The 19,754-nt window shown below is 37.5% G+C and overlaps 1 protein-coding gene across 6 annotated transcripts in view; it reads right to left on the bottom strand.

Annotated features, from left to right (window-relative positions):
• The window catches only part of GRID2 (glutamate ionotropic receptor delta type subunit 2), a 696,754-nt gene that overhangs the window by 264,941 nt on the left and 412,059 nt on the right, over nucleotides 1-19,754 (bottom strand). For all 6 annotated transcript variants that reach the window (XR_212218.5, XM_015276600.4, XM_420483.8 and 3 more), the window contains one exon: nucleotides 4,929-5,134. Coding sequence is in view for 5 of the 6 variants with exons in the window: in XM_015276600.4 (XP_015132086.1) it covers nucleotides 4,929-5,134 (206 nt within the window). In the remaining variant the exon portion in view is untranslated. The remainder of the gene's footprint in view (nucleotides 1-4,928; nucleotides 5,135-19,754) is intronic.

Genomic DNA, 19,754 nt, shown 5'->3' with positions numbered 1-19,754 from the left:
GACTTCAGACTAGTATTAGATGATTATGCCTCCTTGCATATACTTGATGTCTATCCAGAGTCTTCCAAACTCTCCAGTGTAAGCAATCTATTCATGACTGAACAAAGAACGCTGCCATCTGCTTTCATGGAAAACTACAGAAATTTTTGTAATGGATTTGAAAGGAAATAGCACCCAGATCCACCACACTGATACTTAACTCCTATTGTCAGCAGAATTCACTTCATCTCTTAACATCTCACCACACTTCGGTCTGAAGACAGGATAATTTTATTTATTAACTACAAGAACAAAGCACAGTTAAATGTTGATGTAACATTCCCTAGGATATCATAAAATCATAGAGTGGCTTGGGTTGGAAGGGACCTTTAAGATCGTCTAGTTTCAACGCCCCTGTTATAGGCAAGGATACCTCCCATAGACCAGATTGCTCAGAGCCCCATCCAGCCTGGCCTTGACTGCTTCCTGGGAGCACATATAAAGCTCAGTGGGAACAGCATTATAGAATACGATTAAAACAAAACAAAACAAAAACCAAGACCAAGCTTCCAACCTTAGACACACAAGGGATGAAAATCCCTGTGGACAAAAGGTTGAATAGACTCTTCTAAGTCAAACAAGTTTTTTCAAGAAATAAGCTTGCTTTAGGTAGCTATGTAACACTAACGCAAATGCTCATCTTTGATCTAGGAGATCCATGATTTTACTGCATGATCAGACCTAAAGATGGAATCTGGTACAACCATGTCACTACCTGAAAAAAGCCTTTTTTTCTTTTTTTTTTTTTAAACACTTAAGTTTAAAATATTTCAAAAAGAAGTCATAATCTTAATGATACTTATCACAAGAAATAATAATGAAATTTCACAGAACAAATGCTACTGTATCTTCTATTCACAGCAATAATGAGAAAAAAAAACACAGTAGAGGTTCAATAACATACAGCATTTTTAAATTATGTGCTCTATAAATATTCACTTCTCTCTCATTTGCATTCTACATGGCAAGAATTCCTCAGTATTTTGTTTACATGCTTTTCCTATTTTCCCTGACTTTTTAAGATTTAATTTGTAACAAGATCTTTTATTTATGAAAGTAATACCGTTGCTTCTCTTCAAGGTAATGTTGTCTTAATATCACTCCACATCAATTTGGGGTAGAGAAAATATTAAGATTAGCAGTAAATTGTATTGATGCCTGAAAGCTAAATTATTTGAATTTTCTTTGAAAATGAAAGGCAACTTATGTAGATTGGTATAATAATCTTGTCTGTATACACACAGGTCAATACACAGGACAAGGACTTTTTATCAGGCAATGTAGTGATAGGACAAGGGGTAATACTTTTAACTAAAAGAATGTGGATTTAGATTAGAAATTAGGAACTTATTTGGTACAAGAGTGATGAGGTACTGAAACAAGTTAATCAGAGAAGCTGTGGAAGCCCCATCCCTGGAAGCATTCAAGGCCATATCAGATGGGGCCCAGGACAGTCTGATCTGGTGTGTAGTAACCATGCCCATAGCAGGGGATTGGCACTGAATGGTCTTTAAGATCCCTTCCAACTCAAACCATTCTGCAAAACCAAGAGAGCCATAGCAAAGGGCAGCAAGGTGTGCACTCACATCTGCCTTGCTTGCTGCTAACATTGTAACCACTCCACTGAGGACAGGAACTGACTGCAGCAAGTCTTCACTTCTTAGAACAAGGCCCCTCTTGAGCTTGCCTGATAACACTCCATCCAAATTCTTTGCTAATGCTAGGGCTCCTTTCACTCATGGCTTGCTGAATTTTCAGTGTGTAAAGTCTATTGCTAACCAACATAATTATCCTCTACCATATCTAAGAAACAGATCATCAGCATTATCCCTCTCTTGTAATCTGTTATCTCCTAGAGTCTTTGCACAGAAAGACACCTTCATTTTTCTACATGTAGTTAACAAGGCAGTTTCCTTAGCTATGTAGAAAAAAAGTTGTAAGCTGAGATGTACTGATAGCAATCCAGTCCTCTTGAGGACATCTAGCTATTTAAAAAAATCTTTTTGGTACGCTTTGCTTCCTAAAATGATTTTGTTTTCCCCTCAGAACCTACATGGCAACCTGTCTGCTGGTCTGTTCCTCCTCCTTCTCACACATGGCTTTATAAGTCCTTGATTTGCAAAGTGGGCTCAACACAGGAGTGGTTGCTCTCTTTCCTAACCATTTTGAAATGCCATCCCTCCAAGTCTTAAATGAAGATAGACACATCCTTGGCCCAAAAAAAGCCCCTGTTCTTTTGCTAAAGCACGAGGTGAACCTTTCTCTTTGTTTCTATCATTTGACCCCAGAATTTTTTTGCCTTATGGCTTTTCATATCCTGGAATTTCATCAAAAGTTCATCTCAGATCAGAAGAACGCAAAGAAAAACAACAACAATAACAAGAACAACAAAAACACATGCAGGAAAAAAAAATAAAGAAAAAAAAAAGAAGAAAAAGAAACCCAGTAGCAAGCAAGTGGCATACAGCTCTCATCATTTTCCAGTACTTTTGTAGCATAGCAATTTTTTGAGTGAAATGATTGGATGTGAGGTACTTTTCAGTAATCAGAGGAGTGTGGATGAGAGTAATTTCCTTCACATATGGGTTCTGAATGATTATTTGAGGGTACAAAAATATATCACTCTACTGAAAACTGAGCAAGTTATTACTATATCCTTGGCAAAGGATTTTCCCAAATTCTTCCGAAAATCGATCTGGGCAGTTGTCCCTATTTCTGCAATACTCAGCCTCATCAAATCTTCAGCAGATTTTCTCCCCATCACCTGGAGGACCCAGAGCAATGAAGGACATTTGAGATTACGTCTGGTCTCTTCCTCTCACTTTACATTCACAGATACTCATATTCACAGATACTCGTATTCACAGATACTCAAGTATTCCTGTCTCTTTATACAGCTGTTAAAGACAAGAAGGGAGGAGAGTGTTGAGTTGTGGCTTATTTATTTATTTATTAATCTCCATAGTCAGTGCACTGCATTAACATCTTAATCTCCACTTTCTTGTCTGTTAGAGTTATAATCTTCTCTACAAGTTACAGAGATGCATGAGCTGGAGAGAAAGAAGGAATAGGCTAAGACTCAACACAAGAAACAACACTGCTTAAAACAAACAAACAAACAAAATAGAAGGCTCAAACCTAGCATGCTATTATTTAAAAATAAATATTACAATGAGTCAAAGAGAAGATAAATTCTGCCACAGGAATCTCCAATTTGCAGACTGCCTATTTACACAAGCTACTGTCTATTTACCCTGGAAAAGTTGTTACTTGCATAGTAATCAAGCTCACACTTACTACAGCTGTTGCAAAGTGAATGAACCCTCTTCACAGCTGAACAATAAGGGAGTTCAGCCAAACTGGTCATCCAAGAAGGGAGCAAGAAACAGAGAGTATGTGAGATCTGAGAAGAAAAGCTGACAGCCAAATGCAGCTAGGCAGCTTAAACACATCTTCTGTGCAGAAGAGCCATAACAATAAATTTAAAAAATTATGGTTTGTCTACATATGCATTTATTTCTTATTAAAAACATATTTTAATTTGCTAATTCCACTAGGTTAAGTTAAATTACAAGGTTAGACTGAATGGGTGTAAGGCACACTTTTTGGAATGAGCACGTATGCTCACGCTTGGATTGTGTAGCAGTGACTTAACCCATTGGTGATACATACACTTTGTAATTAACTGTTTACCCATAATGCATGGCTGCTGGTTCAACTACAAAGTAACACATTTTGACTGGCAAAGCTATCCCAAGAAATTTCTCCTTGCAGAGGCGCTGACTGTTGGAGTGCAGGTCAGTACCCCATTGGTAAAAACATGGTATGACATTCTCTCTGGGTCTCACTCACAAAAGATGACAGTGATCTAAGGCACATTTCTACCCTGAGTGAAGAAAATAGTGCAGTACAATCTACAACATGCTCACAAATTGTTTACATGTTATAAGGCAATGCAAATATTTGGATAGTGCAGGATATTCAGAATTACACAGAATTAGCAAGGTTGACGGCGTGATGAGGACAACAGATTGCTTAGGCAAAAAATTACTCCAAATCCCTTTTCTAAATAATGTTCCTAAAAGCCATTCACTTGACACTGCATACACCCAGTTAGGTTTTGAGCATCAATTTCTGAAGATCTATGAAATATGAAAGTATAAGAACAAAAGAAAAGAAAAACAGCAAAATAAAAACAAAACACACCAACAAATACACTATCAATTTTTCACAAATAGGTGCAACAAGAAACTGTTGCAGAGGAAAGTATATTTCCGTGGAATGGAGGAAAAAAAGGTATTTTAACCATAAGTTCATGTTGAACAGAGGACTAAATACATTTAAATAATAAACAAATGTTAGAAATACAATGTTGTGTAAAAAGAACTAGTTAAAAAATTAAGTATGCAAGTCATAGTTAAATGCTCTCTACAAGACTTCTGTCTCTAAAACTTATAGAGCCTTGAAAACTGTGTATTCTGCTTGTAATTTTTGTTTAAATAAATAAATGTAACTTTAGCTTATCCTCTTACACTCCTCACTCAGATCCAGTCCTTCATACATTCCACTGCTGCACAATTATTATCAAGCATTATATCATATAATTATTTTTTTTTTTAAGGAATGAATATGACAAACAAGGAAATAGCAAAACAATACACATGGGTTTTATAAAGGAGGACTAATTTCTTTCTGTGTATTCCCTAAGTTGACACAAAATGTAGTTTTACTGTTCTGCCTGCACAATTTACAGACATGAAGATAATATTCTATTTGAAGAGACCACTTAAATACTTATTTGAAATGATTACAAATAAATGGAATCTTTTGTCAAAACCAATTGCAGACTTCATAGATAGAGCAAGATGTTACTTCTGCTAAAGACATACCTCTGTTAAGAATGATTTGGCTGTCAAGGGGTTCATCACAAGAATAGCCCGTCTCAGAGTGTCCCGGTAGCGGTTCAGTTCTTCAATTCGCATGGTGGCAAAGAGCCCCGTGATCATTTTATTAATATTGTTTTCCACTTTCTGCAATGCCACATCCATTCCCTGCTGAGATACTTTGTCCAAAAACTCTTGTATTCCACGGATATCTAGGAAAATCAAAAGCCAAGGAAGATGTTAATTGGTAAGTAGGGAAAAAGGAAGACACAAAAAAAGCCGTTCAATTTGTGTCATAAAAATGTTACATTCAGTGTCAGGTAGATCCCTCTGGGCTTTAACTTCAAATTCGCTGGAGCTTGTTCATGAGCTATGCTTGCGCTTGAAGTACTGAAACACAAGAAACAATGGCCACATAACAGCTCCCCTCCAAAATAATCACTAGAAATCAAACTAGTAAGCCTTTCTAGCAACTTTTCTCATTTAATCGTTCAGTCATCATAGTAGCTCCATATTGTTCTTAAAGAACTTTCGTGATAAAATTCAAGAACAGCAGTGAAGTGAAGATAACTGCAACTTTTAATGTTTCTACTGAGTAAGGGAGCCTGAAGGGAGTGGAGAGGAGGAAGTAGACTTTTTCTTTTTATCACTGGGCTCAAAATTGTTACCCACAGCAACACCACATAACTTAATCTAAGTGAAGCTCTTGAAAAGTCTTAATGTTGTTCTAAATTGTTCTAAAAAGCCAGGAAAATGTTGCAACTTTGCAATGCAGCCAGTACAGAATGAGTCCATATGGAATGGGAACTTCAAAATAATTTATGCTACAGGAAACTTAGAAGATTCAGTTCTCACATGGTGATATAGAACTGCAAAGGCTGAAAAATCAGAGGGATGTCTGAACATGGCAGACTGTAAGCCCTAGGAGAATTATTACAAGAACAGCCGTAACGTCAAACAGGAAAGGGCTCTCAGTTGACCCTCAGGGTGGTCTACATTACAGGATATACAAGTGACATCATGCTGGTGCACTGTGATAACAGCTCAGGGCAATGCTGAGACAAGCTGCAGAGAGCAGCAGAGCATGGTGCTGTTGTTCTACTTTATCAGATCTTCAGTTACTATATTCTCATAGGGGTACACTGGCAGGCAATGAATGGCATTTAGAATGACTGAAATTAATTTTAAGACTAGAGAAAATAATTAAAATCACCCCATTAGAGAAAAAATGTTGTGAGGAAATCTTTCAAATACCTTCCCAAAAAGCCATCTACACACCAGCAGCCTCCTTAAACCTTACAGAGAGCAGTACTTCCAGCACTCAGCTGCTGTTTTTCAGTCCTGTGGGTGTAAGTAAGGCTACAGTGATGATGTAACCCATACCCGTAGGAAAGCATCAGCATAACGACATAGAAACCCATATTACACTCTCTTGAGAAGATCAAGGAGGTGTCATAGGTGGATTTAGCATAGGACCTGTGAGAGTGAAAGAGAAACACAACTAAGGCCTGGCTGGTAACTACAACAGGTGAATACTGTGTTGTCCAAAGGGAGTGCAGCTGGAATGCTTCAGCATCTGGACCTGAAGAGCCTCTGAGAAAAGATGAAAATACTTGAGCTGATATGCCTTTATGCTGAACTCCAGAATAACTTTACTATCACTAAGTGCAAGCTTTCCTCTTTTCCAGCCCTAGTTAATACACTTTCTACTTGGCTATACGTCTATGGATTTGGATTCGGGCGGAACACATGCTGTAGTTTAAAGGTGCTAACAAACATGTAGATGTCGGCATTTGACTTCAGGCTTGGGCAAAATAAATTGACAGAGAGATACTGACTTTTAGAGAAATTCAATGACACAATCAAAAAAGATCTGAGCATTAGAAAGACATTCCCATCCTGTTCCTCTTGTTTTTATTAACACAAAACAGCATAAGGAAAACAAATTGTCTCTAGAGTAGATAAATACTATCTAGAGAGTGATACAAGCAGCCACCCTCCTCAACTACCAGATTTCCAAGGCACTTAAAGGCGTAAAGCACTCACCACATAAGAGCTTAGAATCATAAAATTTCTCAGGTTGGAAAAGGCCTTAAAGATCATCAAGTCCAACCACAACCTAAACATACTACCCTAACTCTACCCTCCGTTAAATCATGTCCTTGAGCACCAAATCCAAACGGTTTCTAAACACATTCAAGGATGGTGACTCAACCAGCTCCCTGGGGAGCCTATTCTAGTGCTTAATTATTATTCCATTGCTTCTCGTCCTTTTGGCTAAGATCAAGTGTAGTGTAGTGTAAGCTTATAGCTAAACAGACAACAAAAGTATTTCTACAGGCTTAGTCTTGGAAGTCAGCCTGTCACAACCAACAAGCTGTCTTGTCTAGAGCTTTAAAACACTGAACTGGACAGAAATGGCAGCAATTTTAGGCATTTAGCACTGCAACACAGTGCAACTCTCAAAGTCTGCCAGAATACTAGTATTACTAAAGACTTGAAGAATAGTTTAAAGGCAAATAAAATGCATGCTTATCCTAAAAACAAAATCCTATAGGAGAATCTGATAATAATTACAGATTCTAGTTAATATCCAAATCAGGAAAATTAAATTCAATCTAATGAGATGTTAGAATTTTTTTGGCATTTTAAACACCAATTTAAGAAGCAACAAGTTTGAACTGCTACAAGTATGCTTAGCTTCATTCAAATTATAAAATAACATTAACCCCTTCATTCTGAAGTTTCTGATGCTTACCCACTCTGAATTATTCCATGTCCAGACAAATAGATTAAGATCTGCATAAAAACTGACAAGACAGAATCCCAGTTACTGAAGCATGATGAAAACATTTGGATGAACACAGGTGTACTATCAAAATGTCAAGGGGAAAAACTGACTTTGGCTAGGAAAGCCTTTTTAAAATTTAAATTACATAGCATATAACCATATATTCTTCTTGGACACCAGAATTGGAAATGCAGGTATCGCTGAAGTATTATTTGTCCTTCCAAAGAAAGAACATAATTACACTTGACCAGAATTTAAAAGTATACTGGAATTATTGTCTGATATTCTGTATAATCTGTGCTGTCCCAGGAACTAGATTATAGGCCAAATTACTTTGTTTGCCATGAATATCTGCAAATATAAATAAGACAACTATACAGAATTTTCATCAAAGGAAGAGACAAAAGGGATGCAGGTCCAGTATAATTCTACAGTTCTGCATTTATTAGGTGACCATGCCAACAGTATGGTGTCAGTATGATTCACTTCTAGGAAAATAGCACCATTCTAATAGGAAGGACACCAAACTATGGTGCATAAAACTTCTTTACTACTTCTGCCATTAGCAATGATACAACACAAAGTGGAGGATGGAAAATAAATATTGACTCAGCTTCTATCTCAGCCTACCCAGTAGAAAAATTGAGATAGTGGTGATGCTCACCTGCCACTGTGAAATGGCAGAGAGCACACAAAAACACATCCTGCTATTGAAATGCTATTTAAATCACGATGGTGCTTTCAGTATTTCAGCGGCAAGTCACTAGTAATCATCATATTCAAAGTGAATGCCAAAGAACAGATGCTACCAGTGAATGGGCAGCATTATCTTTCCTGCGTGGATTGTCTGAAAGTGGCACATTTCCACACTGCACTGTGGAATCATCTTTCTAATAGATAAACTCCTTCTGCAGGAAAATCTGGCAAGCAACCTGTGGCACAGATGGCTCTGCTGCAGATATCCACAACTGTTCATGTCTGGAACACAGGTGCTTTTCACCCTGGATTTGTTAGCCAACCTGTTGCCCAGCCAGGAGATGCATTTCTATTTTCTATGTAAATCAGATGAGTCACAGTCATTTCCAGAAATGCTGTCCATTATCACCAGTATTAATTATTTTCTTTATTGAAGAAAGTCAGTGTTGCCATACAGAGACAGACTGATGCTAAAACCGAAGATACATATTACCTCCTCTCTCATCTCACAGTCACTCTTAGTTAATATTATCTTTTCTGATTTTTACTGTACAGTCATCACTTCAACTCTACTCATACATGAGAACATAGTACCACTCTGCAGTCAGAGATTCACCATCAGCTATAAAATTAAAGCAGGCTGGAAATAAAAAAAATAGCAAATACTCTCTTTTCAACCAAAATTGTGGTTGATTCAAGACACTGTAAGTTGTCTTGGAAAGTTTAGAAAACAAGGATTAGCAAAGTAAAATTTATCCAGGACTCTCCTGGAAACGCCCTTACTTGACTACACAAACACAGCCACAGCAGAGCAAGGCAGGTCTGTACGAAGGGCCCATGCTGGATGCCGCTAGAGCACAGAAGGTCTAACCCTGGACACACTTGATGGGCTGCAAGCACACTATGCAGCGGAACTGCAGCTGCAGAGCATCCTCTGTGGGTGAGCACAAGGCCTACAGCCCCCTAACCTCCAAAGGCATGACAGGTATATTCAAATGCAGCTTGATATGAGTCTGGTGGAACTGAAAATCCAGATGCCAGCTTTGCTGTAGACTTATTACTGTATCAGTACCTATGGAAGTACATCACAAATGAAATGCAAGCACCTAAACCCCCATAGTCTGTTTATTAAACATCTTGTGAGTACTTGAGAGAGACCACAAGATATGGGCAAGATACTACAGAACGTGCTCAGAGCAGAGAGAACTAAGCTGTCCTTTGGACAGAGGATCTGATATCTAGATCTCCTTAACTGGCCAGCCTGGCAGAAAGGCTTAGACCTCACCTAAGAAAAACAGTAGCAGCACTTTAATGGAAAGTTCACCAGCTTTTTGGTAGAAAATATGCACAGGGAGGTGGGTAGGAAGAGGGAGACAATATTTTCAGTAGATAATGATAATTTAAAGTCAACAAGTTTTCTTGACACAAAATTTAAGGAGTTGTGATAGCTTTCTTTTTACAGAGGTTGCTACAGAATATATACAATGCGCACAGAACAATGACATTCTTGATTTCCACTGTGTTATTTAAAAAAAAAATAAATTTTACTCTTATAATTTTCCTTACCACCAGATCACCAATGTGGACCTTAGTTTATTTATTTATTTCTAGTACTATGTGACTTTTATTTTACATCTCTATTTCTATGCCAAGGAAAAAATCGAGAGAGAGAAAATATCCTTCTCTGTCCTGGGGAAAGTGTAATGTTTAGGACATACTAGATTAAGATAGGCTGGGGCCAACACACCTCATGCAGCAAAAGCAGTTTGTATATTCAGTGAAGCTTTTATAATCCATGCAAAATGAACAGCAAATTAACATCTCACACTCCAAGTACATCTTACACACTCTTATTAAAAATGAGCTAGAAGTAGATGCAAAAGCCTTGGACACTGTCTCCCACAGTATTCTCCTGGAGAAGCTGGCAGCCCATGGCTTGGACAGATACACTCTTTGCTGCGTAAAGAACTGGCTGGATGGCCGAGCCCAGAGAGTGGTGGGGAATGGAGCCAAATTCAGATGGCGACTGGTCACAAGCGGTGTTCCCCAGGGATCTAGGGATTGGGACAGTATTGGGACCTGTTCTGTTTGGTATCTTTAGTGATGACCTGGATGAGCGCACTGAGTGCATCCTCAGTAAGTTTGCAGATGACACCAAGCTGGGAGGAGATATTGAGCAGCCTGGCAGTAGGATGGCTCTACAGAGGGATCTGGACAGGATGGATCACTAGGCTGAGGCCAGTGGGATGAAGTTTAACAAGATTAAGTGCTGGGTCCTGCACTTTGGCCACAACAACCCCAGGCAATGCCACAAGCTGGAAGAGTGTGTGAAATAAACAGACCTTTGGGTCTTGATAGATGCTCAGCTGAACATGAGCCAGCAGTGTGCCCAGGTGGCCAGGAAGGCCAATGGCATTCTGGCTTGTATCAGAAATAGCATTGCCAGGAGGAGCAGGGAAGAGATCATCCCTCTGTACTCAGAACTGGTGATGCTGCACCTTGAGTACTGTGTTCAGTTTTGGGCCCCTCACTAAAAGAAAGACATCACAACCCTGAAGCATGTCCAGAAAAGGGCAACTAAGCTGGTGAGGAGTCCAGATTGCAAGTGTGATGGGGAGCAGCTGAGAGAATTGGGACTGTTTAGGCTAAAGAAGGCTCAGAGGAGACCTTATCACTCTTTACAGCTACCTGAAAGGAGGCTGTAGTGAGGTGGGGATTGACCTCTTCTCCATGTAACAAGCAACAGGACTAGAGGAAATGGCCCCAAGTTGCACCAGGGGAGATTCAGGTTGGATGTTAGAAAAAATTTCCTCTTCTTCCAATCTTGGTGATTCTATGAAATATTTTAAAATAAATTTTCAAATCACGCTGCAGCTAGGAAAAGAGAAAGATGGCAGCATTCACCAACAGCAATAAATCCATCTGTCCACCCTTATCATTGTATTTCGTCTAAATTACAAGGTACTTGCTGTTGCTGAGCACTGTGGTTACCTCAAAGCTGGTTTACAGTCATTAGCTCATCCTCCCTCTGATACCATTTTAGATCTGAGAACATTTTCCTTGCAGTACCCAGATGATAAATACCAACTGATGCAGCTGTGGCAGTAAAGGTGAATGCACCTGTCATAAATATTCACTGGTTGATTTACACAAAAGACCACTCTATTTGTACAGTTGATGAGAAAAGCCACTGTATAACAAATGACACTGTCCAAATTATTATCAAGAAAGCTTTTTAAGTCTAGCACAGTGATTCTTCCTTACACAACGATGGCTAACATGACAGCAACTATTAGTTATGGAAATGCACTGCACACAAGGGAGATATGCAGCTCCGGCTGGAATCTGACAGTGCTATGGTTCTGCTTAAAGCCTTGAGCAAAGCATTCGCATTCCTGTGAGTGTGTTGATGTTTATTAACATGGTTAAGATCTAAACTAAGGAAAACAACAATTTAGCATGATGATTCAGTAACAGTCCTTCATCCTACTTGCACGCAGTGGGATTTCCTCTCATTAGTAAGTTTATATGTAATTCGGTGAACCTCCAAAGTTAAAATCAAAAACACCACCAAGAAAAAAAACAAACAACAGCACCAACAAAAATGCACAGTTCCATACCTACATCCATTCTTGTTGTTGCTTCTCATCAGTACTTGGGAACTGAAAACTAGTTTCAACACTTTTTAAAAATATTTAAGCTCAAATGCTTGATTACAGCTGGGATCCCATTTACATTATCAAAATTTCTGGAACCTAGCAAGTGAAGATACTATTTCTCAGGTAAAATTGAAATTTGTAAATGATAAGATTGACTTTCTTCCTCCTTCATATGCAACTTTTTGAGGTTTCACACATTAAAAATAAAAAGTTTTAAAAAATATCTGAAATTTCTTATGATCATCCAGTTTGGAAAAAAAAAAGTAAAATAAACAGCACATCTATATAATTTTTTCTAAAAACATTTTCACTTCAAATCATTAAAAAAAAAAAAAAGTAACTTCAATTTTGTTGTTTGATCCGAACTACAGTGGTACTACTGAAATGTGTAGACAAACCCTACTTTAAAAGATCCTCTGAATATGTCATTTTCGTTAGTTTATTTTGGTCTCTGTACTTCAATTATTAGAGATTACCCTCTAAATAAGGAAAATCAATACTGATGGTCTCAGGAAATTGAATCAATATTGCTGGAGAGATACCACCAACATTTGCAGTTTTCAAATCCTGCAAGACTTAAGTTTCCAGCCACACTGATGATTCATACAAGATCTTTCACTTGAATTTCTCAGCTTTTTAAACAGAGAAGAAAGAAAGAAAGAAAGAGAAAAGATAAGTAAAGTTGAAGCTAGAACTAATCCTTGAGTATCAGCTGTTACTTTAGGTTTTTGAAAATAAAAAGGAAGCCAGATTGTGATCACCCCTCTCACAGAGGCTGACAAGCCAGTACAGTCTACAATCATAGAATCCCTCATATCGAAAAAGACCTTAAAGATCATCAAGTCCAACCACAACCTAATCATACTACCCTAACTCTAACAACCCTCCGCTAAATCATGTCCCTGAGTACCACATCCAAATGGTTTTTAAACACATCCAGGGATGGTAACTTCACCACCTCCCTGGGGAGCCTATTCCAGTGCTTAACAACCCTTCCTGTAAAGAAGTTTTGCCTGATATCTAACCTAAACTTACCCTGGCGCAACTTAAGGCCATTTCCCCTCTTCTTATCACCAGTGAAAACATGCTTTTGACTGCATAATCTGCTTAAAACCTCTTCAGTCCATTTCTTTTTGACCACACTTCACCTTAGAGATTTTCAGAAGGCTTCTAGTAGATTCTTTTGCATGAAGCAGCATTTCACAGAGACATAAATTTTTCTCCATTGCCTCAGATAACAGCTTAGAGCTGAGAACTATTTATCTTCAGCATTTATGTTCTTCTTAAAAATTATGCCAATCTTGAGAAATCATACTTAAGTCTTACATAGTTGTGCAACACAGCTCAATACCTATGCCTAGGTACATTTGACTGGTTGCAGAGAAACTGTACCTCTGTGTACATAATGCACCAGCTCTCCCTGTAGATCCCTACTACTCCTTATTGGTGTTCAGGAGTGTGAGGAACCATATGCTCCTGTCCAGGTAGGTGGGAGGAAAAATGATTGTCCTTGCAGCCCATTGTGGTAGTAGAATAAGCATGACAATGTGTGTGATCATCTTACTCAAGACAAATTTTTCTTTGAGAGCACCTCAGTCTTCTCCTCAATAATTTTTTTGGTTGATTACAAGTGTACATTATAGGAACAGGAATGTTTTATGAGTGGATTGGTGATGTGAAGATTGCAAACTATGAAAATAATGCAGTTAAACTATAATTAACAAGTACTGCAATTAATCATTTATCACTTTTTCCTGTCTCCCTCTTGACTGATTAAAACTGTCAGAGAAGATTTCTTTTCAATTTATAAAACTATATGACATCTATGGCAATAATAGGATCAACTCATGCCTTTATTCCAGTAGTGATATAATTTCTTCAAAACAACGTGCCAAGTACTTCGTTCAACAGTTTCCTATTTTAGCAAATGTTGACTCATTAGCTGCCAAAATAACCATTTACAAGCTAAACTTTATTACTGCTGAAAAGATAACAATATTGTATTAAAAGTTGAAAAACACTTAGCTAACAGCAATGTAGAACAGTACAAGGATCAATCACTTTTCTTTTGAGACTTGCAGTCTGCCCATACACAAACGAAATCTCGCACATTAGCAAAACCTCAAGATAATATCTCAATTCCAGAGAATATAATTACACAGACATCAGGAAAGCATCTACAGCTTGATTTTGACCTCAACTTTGAAGTTCTAGAAAATTCAATATCCCATTTTTACTAACACAGCACAGAAGGTGCTCAGACCAAGCCTTAAAGATCCCGAACAATTCCATCTTAAAGGAAATCAACTTGAACAAAGGCTAATCTTTTCTTACCATTCTACATAATGACGCATAGCACCTGGAATGAATTTCCCTAACAATATCAAGGCAAAAAGCAGAAGCATGGTCATTGTTCCACTGGAAAAATATAATGCAGCAGTCCATTTATCTCAGAAGTGAACAATTTTAGGGGCAGCCACAATATATATTCAATTTGCAGTGGTATGTCAATGAGCAAAAGCAAGTTAATATGAAAGTTCTCACAAACAACTGCCAATTTGCAATGTAATTGACACAGTACAGTTACACAGATGAAAAATACATGTTCCTTTCCTTGTCTGGATGATGTAATACATACTAATGTAAAAACAAAATAGTTCAATAAGAAGCCTGAATTAATTATATGTTGTTTATTGAGGCACGGTGATGTAAATGAGTACAGAAAGTTGGCAAAGAATCAGATGAGTAATAAACAGACTTAAGACTGTCTGGAGCTGGACTTATAAATATTATAGTCATCAGGCAGCTGAAAACAGCCTCAGGGTGATTATGAGCATTTGCAATCTATTACAGAGAGTGTGATTCTTTTATGAATCTTTATTAAACCTGCATTAAAACTTCAAATGGTTTGAAAATGTTACAGTTTCAAGCACATATTTGTCTATGTTCATCATGTATTTCCTTCTGGAAAATATTTATGCAGGAAAGTGTCACTGGAATTATTTGCTTTACATGTTTTTGAAAGGAGACACTGGGAATCCAGGGCCTGTACTTGCAGGTGGGCATCAACTACGAGAATCATTCTTTTTATGACTCCTTCTGCAAAGAGTTCTGCCTTCTGAGTTCCAAGTATGATATCTTCTTTTGCATGATCTTTAAAGAACTGTACTGCCATGCTATCACATTGCATCCAATTTATTTGTAAGCCACCACCATCCTGAGATAATCTCTTTTAAATTCATAGTTCTGCAAACCTCACTACTCTCCACCTTGAATTTTTTTTTATTATTTTTTTTTTTTAATAAATATTTTGGGTCCTTCCCCAAAATCCTCTGTCAGGTTGAGACACCTTTTCCTGCTTCAAGCAGGCAGTTCACCACTGCCTTAATCCTTTCCCAGTGCATAAATAACTTGAAACCACTGAGAGTTAAATACAAAGGGAAGTTCTGCAACAGCTGCCTCACTAGCCTCCACCTTTCCTTTCCAATGAAGTTTTTAATAATTCATTCAACCTCAATTTGCAATGAGACTACCTTCTTTTGCTTCATGCAGTAAATCCCCCACATAGCAGCCTCATTTTTTATAATTTTAAAAAGTTAAAATTAAATTACCACTTAAGTGACTGGCAAATATCCACTGCTGTATTATGCAGTATTAGTAGGAAGGTGAAAAAAAAACGCAAAGATGTATTAATCCTAGAATCAGTAAATATAATGTAAATCAACAGCCATGCTTGCATATTGAAGGCATATTGGGTTGAAAAACAAAAGGCTAAGCCAGAAATTTGGACAGAGAGGTGGGATTTCTAAGCTTTTTATTTGCTTATAAAATACAGAAAGATTTTAAAATATTACTCTCTACTTGAAAAGAGAATAGGAAATATGGCAAAATTCATTCTCCAGAAACAATCTTACTCCCTTAACATTTCTAGATAGAAAGATTACACATTTTATCTGCTTTGCTACCAACAAAACATTAAAAATAAATGTTTCCAAGCAGTGAGACTTTCTCCCTTTCATCTCAAACTCAGAAATACCTACACTGTAAATGGCACAAAATTCACAATTATGTTCTTGCAGTGATTGACTGGTTTCTTCATAAAAAATTTACTGCTACAGGAAAGTATCTATGTCCTCCTGGAAAATACAGTGAGCTGCACACTGCCTGAAAAGAAAGATATGAATTGGAAAAGCTTGCACCTTGTTGCTACACAATAGAGATAAAAATAATAATATATATACACATATATTCTATGTCAGTTTCTATGCTTATATAGCCTGGGTGCTCACATTCAGATCTCAAATTATTATTTGTTTTCTTCTCTGATTTAACTTCTGCCCAGAGACACTGTGGACGTCTCCCCCCTGGATATGTTCAAGGCCAGGCTGGATAGGGCTTTGAGCAATCTGGCCTAGTGGGAGGTGTCCCTGCCTATAGCAAGGGGGTGGGAATTAGATGGTCTTAAAGATCCTTTAACCCAAACTGTCCTATGATTCTTAGATGCATAAGAGCTTTTTTTCTTGTCAATATTTGAGGACGGCCATGGTCAGACGTTGGTCCATACCATGTAAGGATTTGCATTATTTATTGTTACAAACTGTATTTTGAACCTGAGATCAGTAAGTAAAGGTGCAATAACTTGGTTAAGCTCATTCAAAAATATTTACATATGTCAGTGGCTCTTCTCACTAACCTGACCTTTCAGAGGTCTAAGGTTTACATTTCCATTATCCAGTCTGGAAGTGACTTCACTGAAATTGCTGACAGTCCAAAGAACAAGATCAAAGGCTTAGTGGAGGCTTAAAGGAAGACACAGAACTGTCCTCTGCAGTATGGCGATCCTACTGCTTCAGCTGAGTGCTCAAGAACAAAAAGAGTAGGAGCTGATGCAGCCGCTTAAAGAAAGTAAATTTGGATTGTATATACTGTGTGAACAGTGCATTTAACAGTAGCCTGAGAGGCTTTATTTCACTGGATAATTCTGTTGCATTTCATGTCACCTACTCTAACTGCGCAAGAAAGCCATCTTTAATGGTATTTGCAGAAGCATGGCATTGTCCTGGAACACGTTTAATATCCTCATGAAGTTTCCTTCAACAAAATCAGGTTTCATGTTTTCAGTAGGATTTTATCTTGTTTTACCTCAAGGAACAATACATGCTGAATAAAAGGGGACTGACTGCATTAAATTCACTGGGAGTTAGACTTAGATCATCCCAAGCAGAAAGCAAGGATGAGGGGAAGGAGACTCATTCTGATTTTGTAAGTTCATCTCAGTTTATACACTAAAGATAAAGCAGTAAATTAAACACAAATACCACCTAAGTCTGCTTAAGTTAAAATGTTCCCTTCTCTCAGCTCTTCACCCATTATCCATACCTTCTGTGCCTCAGTTGTTACTGGTAAATCGCTGTCACCAACAAAGGACAAAGGTTTGATACATTCTTTTGGTTAGTTTAACTACATCTACATCTACAATAAAAGATGTTTATTATTATCATCATTATTATTATTATCATCACCAAAGTGTGCATGTCATCATTTTGTTTGTTTTAGAAGCCAACCTGGCAAAAATTTCACTTGAGAAAATAACTAGTGGTTAAGATTTCTATGTCAGTTATTCCAGAAATGCATTTCTGCATGCCTACTTTAACACCTGTCTCTTTAAGAGTCACTAAAATAACTGCCTCCTTCAAAGAGTAACTTTCTCAGTTGATAGAAGCACTTTAAGTAGACTGGAATCTTCTAGCATTAAGCTGGAAGAAGTGTTAAAATGTTACAATCGAATATACTTGTCTACTTCTATTCAAAAGAGATCTGTCATTTTTACAAAAGGATAACATCCAGCAAATAGCTCTCTGCCCTGCAGAAAGACATTTCCAGCTATAAATAATTCTTTCATTCTCTGATAATGAAATCTATGATAGACTGCAAGTTAAAAATCAAAAACAGTTCAATTCATAGGATTAAAAAACTACGATATTTATAAATTGCCACACAAATGGTTGCAACCTCTTTTAAAGGTGCAACGGACCTGGCTTAGCACAGTATTTACTTTGGATATGAGTCTAATTTTATTATTGGAAAAATTATTGCAAATAAAAAGGCAATTTTTTTCACATATCAAAAATATTCCCAGAAATAATTTCAGGAATACAACTAAAGTATTTTGTACTCAATCATTAAATTTAATCACCAAAGTAATTTCTTAATAAAAACTCTTCTCACTGCCAAAACCACTCTGACAGCTTTTCCATATTTTCTGTAGCAACAACTGAAAAAAAAAATGAAGAATTAACACAGCAAAATCTATACTTCCATTAATTATCAAGTGTCATTTAGTGCTATGGAAATATCACTCCATGATATGATATCTATCTTGAGAAAGATCACCACACACAAAGAACACTGGGGTAATAAATAGCTTTGTTTGCACAGGTGCAAGAGGACTGAATGATGTGTTTTGCCTTAAACAAATAATACCTTCCCTATTAGAAGGTATGAATTTAATACCAATGCAAGTGCTGATCTCCCTCCTACTTTAATGTTAAATACTAAATGTTACATTAAAATGTCTAATATTAACTGCTGCTAGCAGTTAAAGGGAGCAAAACTTCCAACTTGCATTTGAGTCCAGATTTGTATGAGCTGACAGAATAAATCAAATACTGCCTCAGATCCTCCCAGGCATGTTGAGGAATGGGAATGGCGGCTTCCACAGGGAAGTGCAACCACACTTTGCTGCACTGATGCATTGAACACTGGGATGCCTTGCCCCGAGGCTGAACACCCAGTCTTGATGTCATTTCAAAACAGGAACAGAAGCCAATGCCCCCTGCCTTATGCTCCTATAGAGTTCTCAGGTCAGCTTGCTTGTATAAAACTCAAACTGATAGGTATTTTTATTTAGTTAGTATTAGTATTTTGCATCTAAAGGTCCATCCAAATAAACTACTTTCTCAAACATCACAATCACTGAATAATTGAGTTGGATGGATCTTCTAGAGGTAGCCAAGTCCCATCTCCAGTTCAAAGGGTGGACAGTGAATTCAGATTTCTTCACTCTATAATCCATTAAAGAAGTGATCCCAGCTCCTCATTTCATGCCTTTTATGCCTTTGCTTTCTCCATCCTGCCCTTCTCTAGTCAATACAAAACCTAGGAAGAAATAGTGTCCTGCTAACATACTGGAAGTGCTCGGAATAGATTAAGAAAATGCCAGGAAAAGGGGAAAGAGCAACATATATTAATATTTATAATAAGCTACTGGCAAAATTGCTCATTAGGGACTGCTATAAAAATCATGTGATCACAGGTAAAAGAAAAACTAACAGCATAGATTAAAAACTGGCTAAGAGAATTAAGAATATACAAAATACTGTGGCAAGCCTGATAATACCACCTGAATATAATAGTGTTAGAAGATGGACAGACTGCTTAGTACATATTAAATGCAGGGCTTTTTTCTGCATCTTTTCCTGATGTATGAGATAGTGATCACTGATGAGAGTCAGTTTACCAATTTGTCTACTCCAGCACAGCATTACTTGTCTACTGAAGAAAGAATAGAAAATGAGGGAAGACAATGTCTGCCACAGGTCATACCTGGGGTTGATGTGTCACTGAAATAGCTACTGGTCCGAAACTTATTCAGGCAGCTGCATTATGTGAGTTATACTACAATGA

Source organism: Gallus gallus, chromosome 4 (genome assembly GCF_016699485.2).
Source record: "Gallus gallus isolate bGalGal1 chromosome 4, bGalGal1.mat.broiler.GRCg7b, whole genome shotgun sequence".
NCBI classification, from domain to species: domain Eukaryota; kingdom Metazoa; phylum Chordata; class Aves; order Galliformes; family Phasianidae; genus Gallus; species Gallus gallus.
The sequence above is the reverse complement of the archived record's forward strand: the minus strand, read 5'-3'. Positions and strand labels throughout refer to the sequence as shown.